The 25743-nt window shown below is 37.5% G+C and overlaps 2 protein-coding genes across 11 annotated transcripts; both read right to left on the bottom strand.

Annotated features, from left to right (window-relative positions):
• Positions 1-201: 201 nt before the first annotated feature.
• Positions 202-13552, bottom strand: ttc21a (tetratricopeptide repeat domain 21A). Of its 7 annotated transcripts, none has more exons than XM_081696901.1 (29): positions 13401-13552; positions 13024-13153; positions 12831-12941; positions 12447-12613; positions 12143-12265; positions 11798-11955; positions 11614-11698; positions 11286-11384; positions 9083-9275; positions 8811-8899; positions 8455-8649; positions 8197-8332; positions 7932-8089; positions 7471-7680; positions 7035-7273; positions 6669-6741; positions 6463-6573; positions 6213-6351; positions 5897-5997; positions 5110-5196; positions 4874-4984; positions 4565-4646; positions 4300-4450; positions 3680-3841; positions 3278-3467; positions 2838-3062; positions 2363-2483; positions 2101-2168; positions 202-1770 (listed from the first exon to the last, which is right to left on the bottom strand). In XM_081696901.1, the coding sequence occupies exons 1-29, from the start codon at positions 13425-13427 to the stop codon at positions 1693-1695; spliced, it is 3819 nt and encodes a 1272-aa protein (XP_081553027.1). In that variant the 5' UTR covers positions 13428-13552; the 3' UTR covers positions 202-1692. The 7 variants fall into 7 exon arrangements, with proteins under 7 accessions (XP_081553027.1, XP_081553026.1, XP_026858776.2 ...); XM_081696900.1 differs by having other exon boundaries at positions 3278-3446; positions 5110-5298; XM_027002975.3 differs by having other exon boundaries at positions 5110-5298.
• Positions 13553-14618: 1066 nt separating this feature from the next.
• On the bottom strand, positions 14619-25299 carry wdr48a (WD repeat domain 48a). 4 transcript variants are annotated; one of them, XM_027003005.3, is made up of 19 exons: positions 25208-25299; positions 22350-22490; positions 21589-21664; positions 21325-21407; positions 21004-21133; positions 20739-20827; positions 20510-20611; positions 20068-20292; positions 19606-19680; positions 19098-19200; positions 18272-18369; positions 18081-18188; positions 17834-17930; positions 17483-17575; positions 17254-17359; positions 17056-17143; positions 16730-16806; positions 16123-16312; positions 14619-15317 (listed from the first exon to the last, which is right to left on the bottom strand). In XM_027003005.3, the coding sequence occupies exons 1-19, from the start codon at positions 25253-25255 to the stop codon at positions 15222-15224; spliced, it is 2025 nt and encodes a 674-aa protein (XP_026858806.1). In that variant the 5' UTR covers positions 25256-25299; the 3' UTR covers positions 14619-15221. The 4 variants fall into 4 exon arrangements, with proteins under 4 accessions (XP_026858806.1, XP_026858805.1, XP_026858807.1 ...); XM_027003004.3 differs by having other exon boundaries at positions 21589-21667; XM_027003006.3 differs by lacking the exon at positions 18081-18188 and having other exon boundaries at positions 21589-21667.
• Between the last annotated feature and the right edge of the window lie 444 nt (positions 25300-25743).

The following is a 25743-nucleotide window of genomic DNA, read 5'->3' on the forward strand; positions in this document are numbered from 1 at the left end:
ACAGTTGAATTCATGAAGGTTATTGGATTGACTGGCCAGAAGTCACCATCCAGTAATGCAACAAGTGGTGGTGGGGCAGGTTCACCGTTGTTCTAGACTGCAGAGGCTAATCTCAGCAAAGCAATAATAATTTCTCACATCAGTGAAATAATACAGTAAACATACAACATGTAAAAATAATGATTTACTTTTATTGATGGTGTAAATAAAATTATTTTACAATTAAAGAAAGAAAAAAAACAAAACTTTAAAGTTGCACCCATTGGTAAGCACTCCAGTCTAGCCAGGAGGTATGGTAATCTTTACATTCATAATTGTAGAGGTCATACTCCCTCAAAACCGCAGTACTTCTTTTGCATATTGTCAATTATAATTTTTATATAAATCATTTATTAAACAATTTAACCACATTTACATAAAATAGCATTTCTTTAGTATACAAGAGATGTTTTTTTCCTCCAGACTTATTACAAGATTTGCATAATTTAATTAGATAATAGATAATTGCCATTGTCAAAACCATAAGAAATGTCACCACAAATTTTTTTTTGTTTAAAAAAGTCTCAAACTTTTCACTCACTACGTTTTAGGCAGACAAGAGAAAGGGCCTTGCTTAAAAATACAGTGTGCTACAATCATAATGTAAAGTGTGCTAACAAGGCTTCCTCCTTGTTAGTAAAGTTCACTGTATTTTAGTTCCCATACTGTCAGGCTAAGCCCTCTTTACAATAATAAATATACACACCATTTGCTTGTTGTAAAATGGTTAACTCCTGGATTCTGGACCCCAGACAGGTACATAAACACGACTGAGATGATGTACATATGAAAAGCATGGATGAGATCAATTCTCCATATAGAAATAATCATAAAGATGTGAATGCCCTGCCATTATAAGAAAAAAAAACACAAGGTGCATCATGTTGAACTGGAAAATTACTTTCCCTTAATAGTCTCCTCTCACTTGTACACACAAGAGCTGGCACTAGGCAAGCTGTTTACACCGGGGTTTCAAAATAAAGTAGGACAGAAGTATCATTCAAACTGGGACTCAATTGTCCTTCCTAAAGTTTTAATGGTTTATATCAGAAAAAAAAAATGCAGGCTCAAGGTTGTGAGATTTAATTTGTTTATTTTCCTTAAACCTTTTAATGATATGACATCAAAACTAAAAACTGTTAATAATCCAGTATCCGTGTCAAGACTTCAAAGGAAAGACCACAGACTCGGTCTCAGCAGTATTGTTTACTTAGACTTGTCAGGGATAAAGAGGACAATAGGTCCATCTCCAGCCAGCTGAGTACAACTCCTTGTATCCTAATAGCTGTACTCAGACATTTTTTATTACTACTGAATATCACAACAGTAAATTTAAACAGAATGAAACAGTCCTTCACATGTTAATAAAATCTTCACTTAGATAATGGGCAAAATACATACCACTGCTCTCCTTATTCAGTGTCCAACAAATGTTATTTTGAATTCCCTAAAACATCAGTTAGCCACAGTCAGTGGTTATGCTTCCTGACAAATCTCACACAAAGAAAAGTTCATAAAAAGAGGAGTTAAACAAAAGAGTGGACAGAAATATCTCAACCTTAATTACTGGAATATCTATTACATGTACAAGGAACTGAAAAAAAAAAAGTTTATGGGTAACTAGTGGCATGTGAAGTATTAAAGTCTTTATGCTTAAGGTCTCAGAGAGAATTGGGCCCGGTTCAGAATTTCAGCTTGGATCTGAGGGTAATCAGGATGTTCCTGCAAAACCTGAAAAAACAAACACAAAAGGGTTTTTTGTTTATTTGTGTGTTTTTACCTCACAAAACAAAAACATTTAACACAATCTGCAATGAAACTTCACAAATGCACTGTGAAGCTACACAAGGAAACAACCACCTGTTTTAAGTGGTTATAGAGGCAGTGGACTACAATGCCAAAGTATGTTTTGTTTTTTTGTTTTTTGCCCCCTTTCCATGTTAGGATATGGTCAGTTTCTACTGCTGTACATCTCCACCATATCAGGATAATTGCCTGGTTTCATCTCTTTAACTAGAACCACGGTTAGCAGTGTAAAAAACTTTTTATAAGCATACAAACCTGATGACAGATATCAATAGCCTGTGTGTAATTCTTGCATTTCAGGTAATTAAATGCAAGTCGGTATCCTGTGAATTAGAGCAAAATTAGGCATTATAGTTGTCATAGATGAAAACAAATCAATTTAAATCTGAACTGCAATACCTAAAATAGAGTATCTATGATTATTTAAAAATAATATGGACGTGATATAAAGGTGGATGTGAATAATCTACAATAGCACCAGTTTTGTGTTCAAGTAAGAAAGTGAGACAGTCTGTACCAATAGCAGGGTCTATGCAGTAGCTGTATTTCCAGGCTAGTTCATATTGTTTAGCAGCATCCTTGTACCTCTGGTCACACTCCATAATATAGCCCATATACTCATACGCTCTGCTGCATGACTGAACAAGCACAATAAAAAGCACAGATGCAGATACAGCATCTGATTACATGATGTCACTGATAAAATGATATAAAAAGTCCAACCTGGGAAACTGCCTCTATACCTTTACTACCAGAAGCTTAAAGCAGGCACTAAAACCATTGTACAAGCACTTACTATTGCCAGTGGGAAAAGTCAGCAAAATGTGTAATTTCAGGAAACGCATGTAGTTTGACTTTTGGTTCCTCAATAATTTTGCATCTAACATAGAACCAAGCAATATGCTTGAAGCAAATATAAGCTTTTCTGAATGCAAATTGGCTGGTAATCTTTATACATGTCCTGAAGAAAAAAACTTGTAGCAGGTCCTTACCTTGTTGTGTCTGATACAGTCATCCAGAAGCTTCTCTGCATTTGTGTATTTTCCCATTTTGATGTACATGTCAGCGAGGAGCAGGCAGCTTTTTTCAAAGTCCTCAGCAATGGCAGGGGTCCAGTGTGCTTTGCTGATCCTCTTCAGGAAATGCCGGGCTCTGGGAAACTGTTTGAGCTGCAGGAGAGCCTGGGCTGCCACCAACAATGATGCCTCTAGCATCACCTACTTGCACAGGGGAAAGCCCAACAGAAGCTTCTCTTTCTGAAAGTACTGCAGCACTCAACATTTGATGTAAAGGCAACATACAGACAACACATTTCTAACAAGATGAAAAATATTAGTAAGAAAAATGTTAACCTCTCAGATATACAAGTTTTCAAACTAACATTAGTGTGTTTTTGAAAAAGAGAAAGTTTCTCTTAAGGAAAGAAGCTTACATTCCTTGCCATCATGTCGGACAGGACAAGCACAGCTTTTTCCACCTGTTTCAGATCCTTGCTGTGGACCACACAGAGGTTATAAAGGAGGGTGGCTTTATCTTGGCCAGTTCTGGAGTGGAGGGGGAACTCCTTCAGCAGGTTCTGCGCTATGTTCATGCCCATTAACCTATCAAAGATCAGGGGCAAGCTGGTAGTGGCAAATAAGAGGTGGTATATTTATGAACAATTGAGGCAAAATAATTTGAATTACTATTTTTAACCATAACTGCACAATCTGCTTTTGTATTTCAATTTTTTTTTAAAGACAAAGAATGGGCAACATTTTTATTAATATGCAAAGTAAACTAAGATGCTAAATACTTTATACTTTAATTAAAGTGTAATTAAAAACTGACTTACCTGGGGCCCTCCTCTGAGCCCCCAAACACCTCTCCACCAAACGTTTTTTTGTCTGGGTTAAGACAAATGTGCATCATCAGTTCCAGAGCCTCTTCCGCCCACTCCGAGTCCCTTCTGGCCTTGCTAAGGTATAGCAGTGCCTCCCTCACATAATATGTGTGCCTGACACAGAAAAAGACAAAGCCTCTGATAAACCACCATATTCAACATGCGATGACTGAATTTTGATGAGGCTGAGTTGCAGCCTTTCCAGCATATGGTGATCTTTTAGATTCTGTGAGGGACAAAGACAGGAATGAAACATGCATCAGTAAACATTACCTTTTATATGAAAAGGTCTCCTCTTCCTCCTGCTCTAATAAATTCTATCCACAGGGCAAGTAACCTTTTACAAAATTATGATTTGTTGGCCACTTTCTGGATGCTATTCCAGGTCCCCTGCCAGGGCACATATTTGCCCTACAACACCCCAAACTTTAAAATCAAGGTCTGAAGGATGCATTTTATAATTTTTAGGTCTTTTGGGTATGGCTGGGGTTCTCTGGGGTCTAGTTTGAGAATATCTGGTCTACATTTACTTTTTAAAAGAGATCCTGCAATGAGCATTAGTTAACACTTACCAGTAGTAGAGGCCTTTGCAGTAGTTGTAACCTGGTTCTGTTACTGTAGTTGGAGAGTAGGATTCACATGTTTTAAAGAAGAGGAGCACATCATCCAGTCTCCCTACCCTACGCAGCATATGCAGCAGGCTGGCTAGTGCACGGAAGTTGTCTGTTTCAAAACAGACAAAGCTGAGTCAAAGCCAACAGACCCAGTAAAATGCAGGAAACTTATTCCTTATGTTCCTGTTAGTAAGCAATTATCACACATTTTCAAAAACAATACCTGGGTGTTGGTGTATGATATCTGTGTATAGCTTGATAGCTGCTTCTTTTTGGTTTTTCCGAAATCGCACATCAGCCAACAGCTAAAGGCATACCAAATGCACAAACAGATAGAGATCACAGTTTTCAGTATACCAAATCTATTAGCTATTGAAATAAATGGAAAAGCAACAAGTGCTTACTTTTCAAGGTTACAAATACTCCTAGGGATATAGAGAAGGATTTTCTATGCATCTGCACTGACCATTTATTTCACACTAGGAAAAACATCATAAGAAAACATTCTCTAAACTGCATATACACAAAGTACCATAGTGGTGGCAGTATGATTTTTGTCGTGCTTCAGGATCTTAAGACAGTGATCTTCACAAAAATCCAGTTTGTGGTGCTCATAGTACAGCTTAGCAATTTTGAAGTGAATCTGCAGATGGGAGCAAAAAACGAATCATTATTATCCAGATGTCTCTCTCTAAACAGTTATTTGACCTTCCAGACCATGACTTCTAAAAGCACAATTGTCTGTTAGCTGATTTCTATGACACTGGCCTCTGTGTCTTCTGGGCAGTAGGTCAGAGCCTCAGAGTAGCACTGCTGGGCCCTCTCAAGATCCCCACTTCTGCAGTACTCTTGAGCCTGATCACAGCAAACAGCTGCTGTTACTCTCCTCTGTTCATCTCTGCTTTTTGGCTGCTCAAAAGGCAGTTGTCTCAGAATTTTCTGCTGGAGATCATAGATCTGAAGAGGAGGGTTGTCACAGTGCAAAACTAATAAAAAGGTGAATTAAAGATACCACCTGGCAATTTTCTATGCTGAAAATGAACATTAGCTGTACTAAACATAGAATAAGAGATGACTGGAAGTGAAGACTGAGAGCTGTAAAATTACTTTTTACAATGAAGAGACTACAGAGGTAAGCTCAGGGCCTAGATCTGATTTCATGTAAGATACTTGAATAAGATTCCTGGAAGCAACTCTTTTCCCATAAAACCAATTTAGTAACTTTTCTTCTCTCTCTTCCCTTTTCAATGAATGTGAAACCTATCTTTTTCACTATCCAATGTTCTGAGGTGTGATCATCATAACATATTTGATAGCGATATTTGTTCTACAAGATAACATTTAGAACTGATACTATTTTGCAAGCAAAACCCTGCATAGTTCAATTTTGTACTTATTCACTACACCATGATATAACGAAAATTAATTAAAACTCTGGGAAAGGTAAACACACCAGCACTGAGTCAGTAATAGGGGACATAAAACCAGAATGGGAATATACTGGACATTTGACTAAAATGTTGTATGTGAAACATCACAGGAAGTGTTCACTGACCTGTTGTAACTTGTCTAAACAGAGTTCATTTCTGGCACTGAACACTTTTACTAGCACTCTTAAAAGCTTCACATCATTCATCATCGTGGTCTGTTCCATGCCTGTAGAAAGGGCGGAAAACATTCTGGAACTCATCTGGAGCCTTACATTCTCTGAGCAGCCCAAAGCAAGCCCAAGATTACCAGTGTGTTTTTGGACACTAATAATGGAGGTTCAAGCCATGTGTATTTGAGCCTTTTTAATATGCATGGCCGATTTACAAGAAAGACACAAGTACCCAAATGAACGAGTTTGATGAAATCTAAAAATTAGTTACAGTCTTTATGGTCCAATGCCCTTTCCAGGATCTGCTGAGCTCTTTCAAAGTGTTTGAGTTTAAGCAGAAGCGCAGTCAGCTCTAGACACACACAGTATTGCGGGCTAGTGCTGAGGACAGTCTCGTAGTAGTTAACAGCCTGAGGAATAACCAGGTGACAGATGAGCTGAGATTTGGCCCTTTTAATATGCAAATGTTCTCTGACAAAATACAGCTGCTAAAGATTTCCATTGAAAAAAATGTCACTTGCCTTGTCATACTGGTGTGTCTTCACCAAGGCTTGGCCTATTTTCTTTGCAAACATAGCATCTTTAGGTGCCATTTGTACTGCTTCCTGATACACCTCAATAGCTTTCTCTGGCTATGGGAAAATAAATGCCTTTTGATACCATCCAGAGAGATTTGTCCTCATTGTGGCACTGAGGTTTGAAATAAATTGCTGGTATGCACAGGTACCTCTTGGATCTTCATGAAAGCATCAGCTAGCAGCACATAAGAGTGAGGTCCTGGTAGCTGTTCACATATTTCCCTGAAACATTTGTAGACTCATTTTCAGATTTTAAGTGCTCGGTAATGATCTTTGTTTTGGTATTCATACAAGCAATTTTTCTTGTACATTTATGATGAATATTTCTCTATTGTCCTCATGTGTATACATAACACAGAATTAACACCATCCTGTCCCATCCATATAACACAATAACAATTTCCCACAAATCATGAGTGACAGTCTTCTAAATGTTCTACTACATTTTACAGATTTTTACACTTTTTACACTACAAGTGAACTATTTTAAAATAATTTGCATCATGTGTGTCTACCTGTAACATGCTATGTAGAGTTTCTTGTTTCTCAGTTTTTCCAGGTAAATGTGAGCTATTTGCTCTTTGGCCTTAGTATAGCTGTGCTTGCCGGGTTTGATATTTTTCAATATGTTAAAAGCTGTGTCAACATCATCTTTAGATAAGGCCAAATCCACATTAGCCACCAAAACACGTATTTCTTCAGATGTTTCCTTGAACTGCCAAATCGCATCCTGCATTACTTTAGTAGCCTCACTCTAACCAGACAGAAGGATGCAAATAAACACATAAATACAGTACTATAATGCAGTGAAAACAACTTTTGTAAGTCACTCTGAACAAGAACATCTGCCAAATGCAATAAATGTAAGTGTCCCAGAGGGCAAACTTCTATTTTAGCTGTTTGCTATAGCACTACATAAATGTCACAAACCCAAAGCATAAAAAGTTCTACCTGCTCTCCATTCAGCCTCAGGGTGTCTGCTAGCTCCAGGAACACAGAAACACGCTCACTTTGAGTAACTGGGGGGTCCTGGCCCTCAGTGAGCATCCTAACTCCTGACATGCTCATTACCATGCGCAAGCATTGAATGGCTTCCACCAGCTTCCCGGACCCCTTTAAAGCTCTGGCCTTGATCAGGTTATACTGAGGCATCTGTCTTAACTAAAAATGCAGACTCAAGCACACACACGCGCACACACACATATACCCAAACAGATCAGGCATTTTTACATCATAGGGGAAAAGAATCACTAAATAATACCCACAGTTTAAATTAATGTAATTAGTCTACTGTAATATATATTTTAGGTATTATGTACTACATTGCAGAGCATTTGTTTATTATATTGTAAGCAATAGTACCAAAGAAAGGAAGCACTGACAGAGAACTAAAGAGCAGTCCTGTGACTGACCTCAAAGTTATGGCTGACTCCAGACTCTAAGCTACTGAGACATTTGCTGTGATCTCCAGCATGGAGGTAAAGTTTGGCCTGCAGGAGGTGCATCTCAGGCATAGTGAGTTCCTTTTCCATACAGAGGTTCAGAAAGTGTTGAGTAGCTGCCCAATCACCTGCAAATGCATGTTGTTGTCCCATTTTAGTTATAATCTTAAACAAAAAAAAACACTATTACCAAGCACCTTTATATGACTTGTTAATTGTAGCTGATGACACATACCTGTGAGGAATTTGACATGTGCCATGTAGTAGCAGCTGGCTAAAAGACCAGGAGCAGCTTTAATAACAGCTTTTAGAATCATATTGGAATGTTTTAGCCCAAAAGGAAGGGGCTGACCAGCACCATATGGCATTTCCTGTACAGTGCACAAAGTTTCAGACATAAGACCAAAGTCCATAGGTCAATTTCAAAGGGCGATGTAATGCTAAAATATATCACATATCTTACTGGAAAGTCAAAAAGCAACAGTGAAAGTACCTGACTACTGGCAAGGTGCATGTTGACAACTTGGAGGAGGAAGATGATGTCGAGTCTCTGCAAGTAGTCCACACCATGGGGCAGCCCCTGGAGTGTCTGTAGATGGAAATCCACTGCCTTCTTAAGCAGGCCTGCCACCTTATCATGGTCAACTCCCTTCTTCTGAGCCACCATGGCCTGCAGAAGAGTCATTTGCTGCCAAATGAAGATGGTTGTGGTTAACATCTAGACCTGGATTCCTATAAAGCTGCTTTGAAACAGTGTCAGTTGTTAAAAGTGATGCATCAATTTAAATTGAATTAATAGCTTTATAGATCATTGGGTACTAGAGGGCCTGCAAAGCTGGAACAATATACCGCTGAATATCCAATCACTTCATGAAAAAACTCCAGCTGTTGCTCTGCCTCCTCCAGCTGTCCATTCACCAGCTGACACCTGATTATGCCTACATTGAGGTAACAATACAAATACACACCAAATAACTGGCATCAAGCTGATATAAGCATGGAAATCAGTTTTGTAAAACATCAACAACTGTCATTGACCACAGTTGTGAATGACATCATTGTCTGACATTCTTCCTAGTGTTTAAACAGTAAGCCTTGTAGTCTGGTATGCAGTCATGTACCTACTAAGGCAGGCCTGCTGCCTGGGTCCATGTTTAGAGCCTTTGTGTACCATCTGAGAGCCTCTTTGTATCTGTACTGGAGAGTGAAGAAGTAACCAAGCTCAGAGACCAAGGCCGCATCACCTGGCGCTCTGGACACAGCGCGCTGCACAAACAATGTCAGCATCTGGACAATGTGTTTGTTGTGTCCACACTGTTGGCAAAAAATATGCTCAATTATTTCAACAAATAAAATTAAATACACCTTTTGAGCATACTCAGTGTTTAGATCATATATTACATTTGATCTCCTGTATTGCGTATTCTTCATTTTTAGTCTTAAATGATAGTTTATGTTAAAACAAGACAAAGAAGAAAGAAAACATATGTTTATCCATACACCATGCTGACCTTTACTATAGAGTGACACTAGCTGTTTATTGCAGCTTTTACTCCAAAATATAAAATGAAGCAGTCACTAGAATGTTAAAGTGCAGAAAATCAGTTCTAAATTTAAAAAAAAAAATTTGAAAAACAAATAAAAATATAAAAATGTATCAACTGTTTTTTGAGTAGCTGTGTACTATTTCATCAGTGGAATATGCACAAGAGATTTAACAAAGATTCTAGAGCTGATTCTATCTACAGCCCTTGCATCTGTAGTCTGGTGCTGTTGTCTCTTAGCAGGAGGATCAAAGAAGTAAGAATGCCAGTAAAGCAGGCAATAGTGTACTGGAGCATTAAAGCTGCCTAACACCGGATGTTACTCATTTTGTAGGAAGCACGCACATTTATTGCCATTTGTCAATTTGGTGGAGAGAAATTAATGAGCCTGTAACAAGATGGGTGGAGTGTCACAACAGGCGGTGTGATATTTAAGAAACGCTGGTCGGACACCGGTTTGAACACATTTTAACTTAAAACCGCGCTCGCTGCTCTTATCGGAAGCAACACAAGCACATAAAGACATGTTCAATTTCTCACAAAAGGGTTATATCACAATTATGTAAATATTAATTTCATTCTCATCACAGTGAACAATGATTATGATAATACATATTATTACTATCATAACTGTAGGTATTTTTGGTTAATAATTATCACTGCATTGTTATTAATAAAAAGTTTTTTTTTATTATGATTATCATAGTATGCCTGTTTCATCTGTGATTTTTAAAATATGTGTTTATGTATTCGATCTAACCCAATGTCTTTGTGTTCGCTTCGTTCTGTGCCGGAATAGTGGCTTTGCGCAGGTCATGAATACAGCAAACATCATTTCTGGCACCCACACGTGTCTGTGGTGCAATCGTATGCCTCATTTCCCTGATTGCACTGTGTCCTCAAAAACAGAGCCCACAACCACAATATTAGGTGTTGAAATCAACTGTCTGGTATATTATTGTGACGCCAGAGACACTAGTAGGTTTATCAATATATTTAAAACAAACTGACAGATGACAGAAGATCACAGTAATGAATGTCTGAAGTACTGTTCTTGCAATCATGAGAAAAACTGATGAATAGATCCAGAATGTAGGCAAAGATGTCAAAGACTGCCACAAAGACTGGAGACTAGTAGCCTCTATGGCTGCCAGGGAGAATGCTCACTTGCCCAGTACCTGCATTTCAGTGCAGAAGCATCTTAAACCTTTGGAATCTAAAGGTATTTTTGTCATTGTAATTACTATCTAGCTAATTCTCTGTAAATAGTATTATATATTGCATTTTAGTTCCATTTTAGTTTAATTGCTAGTCAAAACTCACACTTGAGAGAATCAACTGCTTACACTCAACCGAATACTTTAGAATTCAGAAGTATTAGAACTTTACAACTAGAAAAAACACACACATACCATTCCAGCAGCTATGGAGTTTTCAGGGCATATGAAACAAGTAGTAACTGAAAATTCCACACATAACATGCTTTGCAGAGCATCATCAGAAAAGATACCCAGTTTTTGGTAATGCCTTTGGGTCGGTCAGTGTATATTTTTGTCTAATAACATATGGTCCATTAAATGGCACTGTGATTCCAGATTCACCCAATATAGATGTTAAATTAAAGCTGACTTGAGAGTTACTGTTCCAGATTAAATGCACTGGAGCTCAGATACTAAACCATAACAACAAAAAGTCTCATTACTAATAGACCAATAGTGCTCTATGCCTGGTTTTATTTCTGAATTGTTGTGCTTCATCCACAACGAAGCCGATATCTCACCACTCTGCTGATGGGCATGGTGAGCTCCACATGAAGACTGGGAGTGCTGGGCTCTGTGACTTCAACTGCACTCAGAAGATGATGAAGATACTCCATCACCTGCAACACATGCGCACAGTAAACACCGATGCCAATGGTGGAGAATCTGAGCTATTATGAACAAAAACATTTTTACTGATGGTACTTTAACAGCTAGCCATTATTGCTAAACACACTTTTACCTGTCAGTAGAGTTAGCCTCCCACTCCAGTTAATTGGAAATACCACTTGCCGCCTTTCCAAACAAACATGAAAAGCTGCAGACTTTGCATGAACTGCTGCATATTACCTTCCTCATGTCACCGTCCTTTGCTGCAGAGATTATAGTCATCATCTGAAGAGCTTTCAAGCTATGTGCATCAACCTCTAGGATTCTGCATGGTTTACGCAAACACACTGTTTCAACTAAGCATATGATTAAAATCATAATGAACATCATTTGTTGCATGTAGTCAATACAATATCAGGCTTACCTCTTAGCCACCTCAGCTGTCTGCTCCCAGTTATAGAGAGACATGAATATGTTCATCTTGAGATGAAGAGCTGGAATGAAGTCAGGGTAGGAAGCGATGATCTGATTGACCATGTCCAAAGCACGGTACTCATTTTGTCTCAACTTGAAGTACTCAATCTATTAGCATTCAAATTTAAGGGAAGATTTAAAGTTATCCAAAGGTCAGGGTTCACAGGGTTTACTTTTCTTGCTTTGTCTTATAGTACTCGTTGATAGTACTATAAAAAAATACTCTGTTCCTTATAGGAGAAAATCTAAAATAATTTAAAGGGTGTAACAGCATGTACAATTAGGAATGCAATACCTTTCCCATCAATCCAAACACATCTTTAGAGTCACGTAAACCATCGTCAAAGTATCGGACAGCATGAGACCGTTCAACATCATTTTTTGAGGTCAGAGCAATCCACCCCTTAAGAATCAGCCCCTGTCAACACAGGCACACACTTTAGACCCAATGAGCATTGCATTCCCTTAATGCTTCTATTTATAGTAAATATCTTTATTTATAATACAGATAAATTACATTTTATAGCATCTACAGTAACAACAACAAAAAAATCCATCCATCTCTAATTCATTTAGGCAGTTCATACTGTTGTACAAACCTGTGAAGAGGTATTAGACAGCTTGAGCATCTTTTCTATGTATTCTCTAGCCTTCTCATTTTGACCCAGAATCCAATAAAGCAGGGCTCCATAGTACAGAGCTTTGTCTTCAGCTGTCCTCCTGGTCATCTTTAAACAGGAGTCTAGCTCAGATATAGCCTCTCGATCTCACAGAGGGCAGGGGAGAAAGTGCGTAATATATGCTATGGTTTATTCTAAAAAAAATACATTATATATATATATATATATATATATATATATATATATATATATATATATATATATATATATATATATATATATAATAGACGTCTCTTTAACTCCTGTGTATTTTGACTACGCAGTGAAATACCTACCATAAAGGATGACAGCAAGAAAACTTACCAGTGATCTTATTTTGCCTGTAAGCGCAGAGTAGCGCCATGACTGAGCAAAGGCAGATCTGAGGCTTGTATCTCAGTTGATGAAGCTCCCTTATGGCCTCTTGGATACGTCCTTTAGAAAACAAATGCATAAACCGGGGCCACAGCCAACATCATAGCAAGTAATTTACACTATTACCTGTGTCTTTAATTACCTTCATTCAGAGTTCCAAATGCTTTGAAAAACAAGAGTACGGGGTCATTGATGTACGTTTTCAGAAACCTTAGGGCAGTATTTATGGCTTGCCTATAGAATTGTTCCCGCAGTAAATATATAATAGAGGTCTGAAAGTTCAAATACAACCACAACGATCATGAATAAAACGAAACACGCCGTCTAACGCAAGCTTGCTAAATTACAAAATGTAACCTATATTACAGAACGTACAATTATGTAGTTATTGATTTAGCCAGTCCGCTAGCTACGAAGTTGTAAGACACTGATATGTAGTTAGCTAACGCTTGCTATAATTAGTTACAGAAAGGCTAACGTAATCATAGCGTCATAGGTAAAACAAATGTTTAAACTTACTAAACATGTCGGATGGGTTTCTGCCATGATTGAGTTCTATTTAGATTAGTGCAGAGACAGGATAGGATTCATGTAGATGGTCAAACTTTCAAAGATGCCACAAATTTTGACAAATCAGGTTCAATGCAATCTAAAACAGCTGATGTCGAGCGTTTTCGGTTGCTACACAACACATGCCAACGCCTTGAAAGCAGGCCAACTAATAGACCACAGATGTTTCAGTATAAAAAGCTTATAAAACTTAACCTCAGAAATTGCCAGAGGGTCTAAGTAGATTGTTATTACACAATACGCGCAAAAAAAAAAAAATCAATCATAGAGCATTAAGATATATATATATAAAAAAACTGGTAGCTATAATTTATGACGTCTAAAATTGTGACTCAAGGTCCATAATCATCCTTCACGTAGAATTCTGTAGATATGGAGACAATTAAGTGTTTGTTTAGAACACACACACACACACACACACACACACACAGGAACAAAGTGTAATGTATAATTGTTTATTTATTTAATTTCTTATCTTGGTCTAAAAACAAATATAGAATACATTTCTATAACACTGTGAAAACCTCAGTTGTTATTGAAACAGTTTGCAAAGCACAATTTGTTTTGCATAAATAATAAAAAAAATGAACTGAGTTTTGCCATCCAGTGATATCCATCAGGGTCTTGCAAACCCTCCAAAAAGAAAAAAGGGGAAAAAAATAGTACTGTTCTGCCCTCTGATGGGTGGATAAGCTGTTAGCAGCAACTTTCATAACTGAAACCATTATTTCTACTGAGCCTTCACAGTCACAAATTATTTCAAGTTTTGGACCAAATTTATCCATTCAGCCCACTTTTGTTTTATATATTATATATTATATATATATATATATATATATATATATATATATATATATATATATATATATATATATTTATTTTTTTCACATGAAAAAGCACCTTTTTGAAGATAATTGCTTAAAAAATAAAATAAAAACATCTTATCAAGGGAACAACTAAATTAAAACCACCAACAAAATAATTACAATTTATGTACAAAATGGTGGCATCAATGAATACAGCACAGCAGTAGTGAGAATACATCACTTTTTAGGAAAGTTAAGAAGCTTCACCAAAACCTCAGTGCATCTGTATGCTTCCAAACCAAAAGTGGAAGTTAGTAAAAGCAGCACTCCCTTACATACAGTGAAATACTTGAGCTTTAAACCAATTCCAGGTTGCTATTTATTAATTTTGATTTACCTCTTTGTCCATACATACAATAAGAAGGATTAAAAGGTCACTGCCAATAAACACCTTTGGAATGTACAAGGGTGGAGCAAAAATATATGAACTGTCACTTACATCACAAAAATGTTTTGTCCAACATGGTATATACCAAGAGAAACACTGAGCACAAAGTCACTAAAACTCAATTATACATGAAACAGGTGGCATGTTAAATAATAAGCATAAGATTAAAAGAAATGCACACCACTCTGTGTTGTTTTTAATTTAGCTCGCCATTCACTGTAGATGTCATTTTCTTCAGCTCTCCTCTCTATCTCCCTACCTCACACAAACAAAATAAACAAATAAACAAAAACTGTCATCTTAAACCTGGTTGATCCTGTGAGCTCTACAATGAAAATAATTATGGCCTGCAAAGGCCTGATGGGTTCACAGGAGCCTCTGGTACAATTGTTTTTGTGTAAAGCATAAAACATTACCCAGAAAATCATTCAGTGCATGAGTTTGAAGGTCCATAATCATGCTCACAATTAAAAATATGGACAGGTGTATGTAGGACTACAATTCCCCCCCCATCCCTCACGTAGACTTCTGTCTGTAGTGAAGCGTTAGGTCACCACCACTCTTCCAAATGAAATGCTTTACTGTTCGAAGATCCATGTTGGGATCCAGAACCTTTTAGGGAAAGTTTAAAATAACTGTTACAGAAATCCAGGTTTTGAGTAACAAATCTGATTAATTTTAAGAGGTCTTCACAGGTCTGACATTCTATATCTGACCCCAAATCTGACAAACTTTAACCAGCTAATTTTAATACTACCAAAGAAAGAGACAGAGAAAGAAATGCAATATTAAACCATAATTTGAAAAGAGAAAGTTAAGACCTGGCTCAGGTATGCAATGAGTAAAAAATAAAATACACAGCGCACACAGTTGTAAAACAAAAGCTAAACTGAATAAATAAAGAAAATAAATTTAGCAGTTTGTGACAGCAGACCACAGAAATTGTTGAAGGGGGAAAGAAATCTGAAAGCTAAAGAACTTTGCTTGGAAGCTAGCCCTTCCTTGATAAAGATCTAAGAGTGTATACCAGAAGGGAGGGAGCTGGCTGTGAAACAAACCATGTCATAGAGAATGACGGGGGAAACTAATGAGCTACTATGGAGGAATACTAGGAATGATTTTCCCCCAAACCTCTGTTAATTATTTTATAAATAATAAAGCAGTCATTTTATTATTTGTTCTAGAGGTCTAGCCATTGTAAACAACAAGGAGAAGAACTTAATTAATTAGGAAATCAATGCGTGTAGGCTAGAAGTTTTGAAGTCAATTTTTTATGCCATCCATATTCATCGTTTTATGACGTTGAGAGAACTGATGCCAGGTAAGGAACATATGCATGTAAAAAGGCATGTCAGAAAACCTCACAACTATCTTGCACATACACAGACTCTGGCTCATGGGTGATGGGACATTTTACCTGGTCTTGACAGAGCAGTTCAATCTTCTCCTCTGCCAGTACAGCCATGTCCTCCTCTTCTTTCTGCTCACTGGGTTTCTCTCCTGTTGAGCTGCCCGTCTGGGACTCGCTGTCCAGGTTAATTATTTTTTCATAAACATGTTCCATCACCTTCCTCACCTGGAGCATGTCACTGGCTGATAGACGATCTCTAAAAACACACAGAGAAGTGCACACAGGCACACGTATTAGAGCAACATGCTCTAATGAACAAGTGAACAACTCGCAAGGACACCAAAAAAGGTCTTTTACTAAGGTGTGGTTTGGTTAGGTCTTTGCTTGGCCACAAGCCAGAGCAGATCATTCTCCTTGGAAGGCACTGAAGCTCTCAGCAATACTAAGTGGTCAATAGTTTGAAAAAGTGCAAAAAGCTCTCCCCAAAGAAACAGAGTACACAATTGCTTTGGATGGGCTAAACTGGAGTGATAACTTATGTGTTATTATTAGAAATAAAAGTCAGGACTGCATGACTAAATCATCTTACATACTTATTGTGATTTTGTATAAGGAATGGCAAACTGTGATATGTGGAATCAACAGCCTAAATTTGGTTTGCTAAGTGACTTACTTCTTTAATGTCTTGGCACCAGACGAAGAGTGGGGCTGGAGATAGAATGGGATTTTGTTGAATTTGGGCATGTTTTTCTATACAAAAGAAAGAAGAAAAATGGTTCAGTATAGACATTTGTACTATACAGTATATAGTGTAGAATTGTGTATTTTACAAAAGCACTTTTGCAGCATTTTAGTGTTAAAAAGGTTACCAAAGTGACCTGAAAATTCAAGCAGAAAATGGAAGTATCTAACACTAAGCCTGAAAACCTTATAATCTGATCTAATCAAATAGTGTTAAGATTCAAAGCAGGATAGGTCTGGATGGCTTTTCACACTCACATCTACTGTGATGTCAATGACCCACTGTGGAACAGTCTCATTGAGCAGCATAGACTCAGTCTCACCTCCAGAGTCTCGACATAACAACCTACACAGACAGCACTGCTATTATAACCATGCTAATGCTTGTGGTATATGTACTAGTTTCTGTTTGCCAAGCATGAACACTCAAACTCATATAGTTGGCAAGAGACAAACCTGAAGAGGGTCCTTCCTCCTGCCTCGCCAAAGATGACAGGAGTGTGAGGCGGCACTTGGAAATAACCATTTCCTTTTTGTATCCTGCTGTCATGTTCCCCATTCACTAAAGCAAGAGGAACACACATTTCCACATTTCCATTACACAACACACTATGAGGAGTTATAATCCAAGGAGAATTCATGGCAGAAAGGCATAGGTGTTAGCAGAACTGATGTCATTTCTTACCATGGTTCAGCTCTGTTTCCTCATCCATGGGGCTGCTGTGAGTTCTGGGCCAATACTCCAACAGGGCTTGTAGCAGCAACCCACCAAGATTCACTACAAAAAGCAAAAGAACACTCTCAATCAGCTCTTCAGTCTTTTATATATCTGATGTGTTATTTAAATCCTGACAGACTTATAGCCACATTCAGCCTGAGTGGTCAGAGGTCAGGACCAGCCATACTCTGGCATATAGAAATCAAACACCTTGCCCAAGAACACAGATAAGCAGGTGGGTGGTGACTGATACATATGGTTACATTCCTGACTTCTGTATTTCTCAAAAGACAAATTGTCAGATGGTACTGTACTCACACTTTGGATCTGATCCATCGGGACTGGTGAATCCAGCATCTTTGGCTGAGACCCAAGCAGCAAAGCAGTCACTCTCATCAAGTGTAATAGTCAGCATCTGTCAACCAAGAAATACATTTATGTTATTAATAGAGGCAATGGATCATTTACATAAAATATATTACATACACCTCAATGAACAGATTCAGTAAAGAATTTCCTTGTAAATAATAACAGACATTATTAGATAACAAAAGGTTTGCCTCACCCCTGTTTTGAGATCCACCGAGAACCAGTTAGGCACATAAACCATCTTAAAGCGTTTCTTGATCTCCTCATCAAATTCCATCTTACCCAAATCATCTATTTTACATGCCTACAGAATGGGTACTGATGAGTAACCAAGTCACCTCAATTGCTGGATACAAATGTAACACAGAGGAAAAAGGCAGCTTGTACCTTGAGCACATCCCAGTATGCTATATTGTTGTTGGTGTCTTTGGTGAGAATGTGTCTCTTGTCATTCAGAATGTTGCACTGAACTATACTAGCTCCACCTAGACATCAAATAAGGACACTGAAAGATAACTTTCCAAAAACTCAAACAAAAGAGAAAATATGATTGCATGGGGGAATCCTAATGTTTTTAAGAATTTAAAATGTCATAGTAGCCTGACATTGGAATATTGGCATACTGAAGAATGTGGTTAGAATTCCATTTAAAACTTCAGTCATTTAACATGGTGTGAAATCTCTAAATAATTACATAGAAAGACATTAAAGATTTTAACATAAAAACCTAAAATAATACTTGTTTAAAGAAAAATGACATCAAAAAAATTCACAGGCTATGAATCTCTAGAATACATACATAGAATATATACATTTATCTTTGCATATATTTCACATATAGAGAATATCTATATTTCTCTACGCACCCCTGTTTTCTTTTCCTCAGTTTGGACAGAGCACTCTCCACCATTTCACTACGAGTTATACTGTGTATGACTATGTATGTGACGAATAAACCAAACTTGAACTTGAACTTGAATTTCACTTAAAATGTTACATAAATATCTCAGTGAGCTAAACAGCTTGGCCAAATGTATTACAAGATTCCAAGGGCATTCTAATGAGTAAAACCCACTGAAACACTCAAGTGACTTCCACATTTAAGCAACAACATACATCAGATTAGTGGACATAGTCCAATCTCAGAAGCATCAGTACATAACCATGCCTAAAGGGCATTAATGCATACAGCAGCATGGTGTAATATGCTTACCTTTAATGACCTGATCAGGTTGTGTGCACAGTGGTGTCATAGGAGTGCTGCAGTCATTGTCATAATCCCCAGATGCTCGGAAATTATGAATGCCCTTTAAAGACTGGGGGTTAATGAAGAATTAAATGAAATTGAGGCTAGAATTATATCAGATATCAAAAAACATAATTATGCTAAGATTTCATGCATTTTGCATATAACTCGGCTGATGATTGTGAACCACAGCACACAGTGTACCATTGCAGGCCTACAAGCCTGTCTTCCTGAGAGGGGCAACTCAAAGCTAATCTACAATATTTCTTTAATACTTAGTGCCAGATAATTATCTTAATTCATAACAGTCAGTCATAATACTTTAGACAAAAGGGCCACCATTCAGTAGGTCTTTAAGTAAAAAACAGAGCAAGATCATTAAATCTTAGCTGGATAAGTTTATACGATACATCAGGGAACAGCTGGCCCAGATGGACCCTCAGCTTGCATCATTGTGGACAGCCACTGTGCTCACCCATTTGTTCACAGTCGACTTTGTAGTGGAGACCCAAATGGCTGATGGTGGGTCCGCAGACCTGTCCAACTCCATCTGTGCAAGGTCAAACATGCATTCAGCAACTTTACTTTTTCCCCCTACTCAGGCACGCTTCTTCACACTACCCTCTAAATCAGTCTTCTCCCCAAAGCTGTTGTCTACTACCTGGCTAATTGGCTACGCCACTCATTGCAGACTGTATTTTAAGGTCAAGAAGCTCTCTTACAGTCTGTGCAATGGTACGTTCAACAAGTAGGTCCACGTTGATGGAGCTGTTATGTAAGCATATCTTCAATAAAAAATACCGATGTAGAATGGCTTTCTAAGCTTACAGACATATGTCAAGACAAACAATAATATGTGGGCCAAATAAAAGGTCATCTTGAGGGGGACGGTTCAGTATGGGGGAGAAACTCCATGTCTCAGATTTACAGAGTTTACCTTGAGGACGGGGGCCTTCTCTTCACAAATAAGCACACGTATATCAGGATTGCGCAGGTCTGTGCAGTAAATCTTCCGGTCCCGGCCTCCAGAGTAAACATGCGTGAAGGCTTCATTCACCTGCAGTGCCCATACTCCCTCATCGTGAACACGGTACGTGGCTATGCACCTCTGCTGGCCGAGTGACCACAGGCGGATAGTCCCATCTGAACTTCCCGAGAGACACTAAACAAACAGAGCACCCATAAGAAAGCACTGGAAGTATGAACTCCATTACTTATCTAACTCAGAATCCAATTTCACTGTACTTTGTAAAACAGATTTTCCCCCATACAATATAAAGGTGCAAAGAAAAGTTTTTGCAAAGTGCTTCTTTAACTTATGCAGCAATGCAATCCTATGTCTAGACTTTCTAATTAAAAGACGAGACATCATTTGTCACCTGGGTGCCATCTCTGTTGAGCAGCAATGATTTGACATTGTCTGTGTGTCCTTTCAGCTTCATTAGCTTAGCACAAGTGCGTGGGTCCCACACTCTTAAAACCTGCCAGAAAAAGAAGCCTCACACAATACAAAAGAGCACCTCCAACTCAACATAAAAAAAATACTTCTTAAAAAGAAAAAAAAATACAATTTTACTAGCAAGAAGGGGAAAAATAGTTGGGGCAAACCTTCTCAGTGGACCCAGACACTATTACAGTCCCCATCTGATTCATAGCCAGGCTGTAGATTGAATCTTTGTTGCCACTAAGAGAGGATGCTGCAGGGTGATGTAACATAGTTAAATCCCATATTTTACATATATATATATATATATATATATATATATATATATATATATATATATATATATATATATATATATAACTTCTGTGCAGCCACACATCTCAGCTATGCAAAACTGTACTCTACTGCACAGCAATAGGCGGCACTCACTAGTAACGGTATTATTGGAGGCAGTCAGTGCTGTCAGTGTGTTCACATCCCATAAGAAGATCTGTCTGTCCAGCCCTGCTGAAGCTACTAGCTCTTTGTCTTTAGCATATGCTAAGGCTTTAACATAGTCCTGTGAGGGGAGAAAACACCACCAATCAATCAAAGTTCCCAATGTTCTCTAAAAGGGCATTCCTCTTCCACACTATGCATTAATTTTGGATTTAAATTTCCATTAATAAAAATAGCTGAACTATATGACCTGAAGATTCTTTCATTAGGCATGTCCACATACCCTATGGGAAACAAGTTCACTGTAATTACCTTATGTGTTCTCAATGTCGACATACAAAATCCCTTATGTGCATTCCAGACTTTCACTGTAGTGTCTGATGAAGCAGATATCACTAGAAGCAGAATTGAGATTTAACAGTGATTATAGGTGTACCTAATACATTATTTCCATTTGTGAGGCTATTGCAGATATACATCACCTCTCATTTTTAGTGATATATTACATTAAGACATCCAAGATGTTAAAAATGTTGCTATCTATGCACCAATCAACTGTGGCTTTTAAAATCATACATGTTTTTCCATTGCAGCAGAGGACAATGTCGTTGACCCAGTCTGTGTGATGTTCCATTGATGCTATGTATGGGTCCTGCTGCAAACCAAACAAAATGGCATTACATTTACACCATTTAGCTGATGCTTTTATACAAAGCGACTTACAATTATGACTGAATACAATTTTTTGAGCAATTGAAGGTTAAGGGCCTTGTTCAGGGGCCCAACAACTTGGCAGCAGTGGGGCTGGAACTGGTAACCATCTGATTACTAGTCAAGTGCCTTAATTACTGAGCAACCACTTCCCATCAATATGAGTATTTGAATTAGCAGGTAATTATCTATTTTGAAAGGCTAAAAAACCATTCAGTAACATGGGTGCTTACATTTTAGTTAATTGCTAACCAATTCAGAATCTGGAATTGTAAACTGAGAAAGCAGACTTTTTGCTTGCCTTTATTTCCCCTCTCTCTTACATCATGGACTAATTTTGCCTTTAAACAACTGAGCCCTTGCAACGAAAAACCATACATATCCATATACTGTTCTTCTACATTCTGCAAATTACAACAATAATCTAAAGCATTTTTGCAAGTTTTAACTGCCTACATGAATGAAGGCAAGCCTAAATAAAGCATATTTAACATTTTAATGTAAAGGTTGTACAAAAATAATGCAAAAAAATGAAATGGCTGACATGTCATTTTTCATTGCAAGGGCTCAACTAACAGTTTTCCCAGATGATTGTCTAAGTGATTGAGTGTGGGACTGATAGAAACCTTGTGCTGACTGACAGTCCATATCCTGATGATGGAGTCTCGCCCAGCTGTGAAGAGTCGGTTAAGGGCTGGGTCCAGCTGTAGAGCATTAACTCCATTACGATTGTATTTCTCCACCTCATCTCTGATCACATATGAGACCTGTGGCACGTGAATTATGAGAGGTTTTTTTTCCAAGCAAATATTTTAATTAAAGGGGTTTATTTTCTTCAAATATAGGCCTCAATTATATAAAACATAATTCCTTTATAAAATTACTTTTAAGCTTCTATTGCCCTCAGCAAAGTGTTAGCACTGCAGAGTCTATGAAACCCAGCATCACTGCAGTTCGTGTTAGACTCAAAACAACATATCTAGATATGGCACTTACTTCCATATCCCATTTCAAAGGAACATGTATCTTTCTTGTCTATTCTTTTTCATATATATAAAATAACAGAATCCCTGAATGAAAAAGCCAATTAACAGTATGCATTAGATATAAAAGTGTTGATTAGCCCTTCAATGAGTGTTTGTAAAGCATAAACATTATTCCACAGGGCACAATAGTTGGTGGCCAAATTTTAACAATGACTTATTTGTGTGCCAAGAATAACAGGTGGACATTCATAACAACATATCTCAAACACAACACAATCTGCATTGGCAATAAGAAACAGTGGTTGCAAGTTGAAGCCTAGTGACAACAATATACATACCCTTAACAGGACAAATGCTAATCCCCACAAAATCTTGACTTGCAAACAAGTCTAAAAATGTCCCCTGTGAACTTCACAAAGCTGTAATGTATGTAAAATGCTGTAAAATGATTGTTTTTGCTTTGGATACAAATGGTTTCAAACAAAGATACACAAGCAGCAACCTGGATATTTAGCCAAAGGAAACAAAACCTCATGAGTCCTTTGTAATGCATGTCCTCATGTTTATGCATGGACATGTACATGTTGCCAACTGTTAAACATAGGAGTGAATGGCCTATGCACCCATCTTGTGAATGTTAATTAGATGATTGCTCCCATTAAACGAAATCTAGAATGGTTTCATAAACACCACAAATCAAACACTTTTCATAGCCTTCCCAATATTTCAAGATTATACATCAATATGCTGGAACTGCCCCATTAACACAATGACATTAATACTTAAAAATAAGCAAATCTCTAACTTTCAGTAAAATAATGGTCAACATATGACTAAAATACTAATACTACTATTTTGCTAAATACTAAACTTCCAATGCACCAATACCTAGGCCTTAACATTATCTTTAACATTAGCAATATCGCCATTGCTTCTTTTTACAATGAATGCCTAATTTCTAAAGTTAAAATTTGCAAGACAATTAGTAAAACTGGTTTCAGGTAGCAGCCATAACATTGTGCTCAGTTCCTAGAGTCTACTGACAACCTATGAGAAGTCTCACTCTCTGACAGCCTCTGAATAGACAGAAATGCACATACATAAATGGTTTCCACTGACTCTGTCAGAATTCACACTGGAAACCAAATGGAAATGTATATCCACACTTAATGGACTAAAACAATGGTAACACTGTTGGTTGCATTCAAGTGTGAAAAAAATATACTTAAGAATAGTAGTGGAACCTAAAAACATTTTGAAGAAAGCACAACATAACATATTTCCTAGTAATGCCATTACTGTTTTAGAATCCAAGGACGATGTTAATGGGGTAGTGCTTGGTCATCAACACTGTAGTTTTTTGTTTTTTTTACTTTCACAGATTGAACATATATCAACAAAAACCATTTTTGCAAGATCTAATATGGTTTCATCACTATAGAATACAAACAGGGCCTGTTCCAGTAAAGTTGACTGCTCAGACCTGCTCTCCTGTGTTTACATTACCTGGTTAAATGTTTCACAATGGACAGAATGCAAACGGAAACCCTGAGCTGACCCCTAAACCTTATATGCAAGTCTGAATGGGACGTTTAGAAGAGTCCTGGAGACTACTTTTAAGAGTTTTTACAACATGTCGGATTAATTCCCCTCGCATAATTTTAAAGCAATTCTTTATCTGGCTAACTAGATGTTTAAAGTTCATTTGAAAAGAGAAGTCGTGGTTTCCCTGACTGTTTGTGGTGTTACTCTAAATACGGATTTAAGTTTCCAACAACTAGCCATGCTAACTAGCTAGCATAGCATAACTAAGATAGTTATGCAGCTGGCATTTTATATTTGCATTAACACACGCCTGCAGGAAAGGCAACAGAGCTTCACAAAACAAGAAAATTATCTATCTATCTATCTATCTATCTATCTATCTATATATAGATATATATCTATCTATCTATCTATCTATCTATCTATATCTATATATATATATCTATATATATATATATATATATATATATATATATATATATATATATATATATATAGCTAGCTAAATGGCAGTCATGAGCAATAACTGAACTATCCATGATTATTAAAGGGGGGGGGGGGGGGGTAGCCGACTAGCAAGCCAAGACAGGCAATCAAATACACATGATACCTTAGAAGACGAATGTATGGGCGGTGTTGTTTTACAGTGACAACAATTTGTGCAATTTTTTTATAAATCAACAAAACTGCATCTGGACAAATAGGCTTACCAACGGCATAAATCATGCCGGCTGGCACAATATCTGCTTGCAAGCCATCTAAGTTAGCTAGCTAGCTAGCTGAAAGACTTATTAACCAACCGACTTAGCCCTCTACGCCTCACCCAGGTTTTTACAAAAACGTTTATATACACGTGCAGGGCGCAAATAAACTGCCTATAGAACGTTTTAATAAACACTAGTAACCTCTCAACTATGTACATGTAAATGAATGACATGAAGGTGGAAATTTACCTGTACTTTTCTCCGCCCAGCAGCATTCTGCCTGTGATGAGTCGCCATCTTACATGTTGACGCTGCACGTCACTTCCGCCAAGAGGAAACGCGCGGACACTACCGAAGACACTCACAATTGTGAAGAGCTTAAGGATGCAATGGTTTTAGGACGATTTTTTTGACGTTGTATTCTTGTACAGCGAGGACTGGAAGCTATGTGTAAACTAGGATGCTAAGTAAATCGATCGGTCCATTAGTATTTTAGAAAGGCAAAAAAACACGATTAAAATAAAATCAAAGCACAAAATTATAACTAACCCTAACCCTAATTTTAAAAAAAAGCAGGACATGGCCAGGATTTAAACAAAAAGTTATCAGTATTAAAAGCTATTAGGTGTACCAGCACTTTGTGTTATGTTATTTGTCTACACAGTAATGTTTTATTTGTTTTTGTGCATGTGTCTGTTTTGCTACAGTGATTAACTATAAGGAGCTATTGTCAGATTCATATGCAGTATTGTAAAGACACTGTAATATTGGTAGAATAATTTGCT

The sequence above is a fragment of the Electrophorus electricus genome, chromosome 14 (genome assembly GCF_041902795.1).
Source record: "Electrophorus electricus isolate QZ-2024a chromosome 14, ASM4190279v1, whole genome shotgun sequence".
Classification (NCBI taxonomy): Eukaryota; Metazoa; Chordata; class Actinopteri; order Gymnotiformes; family Gymnotidae; genus Electrophorus; species Electrophorus electricus.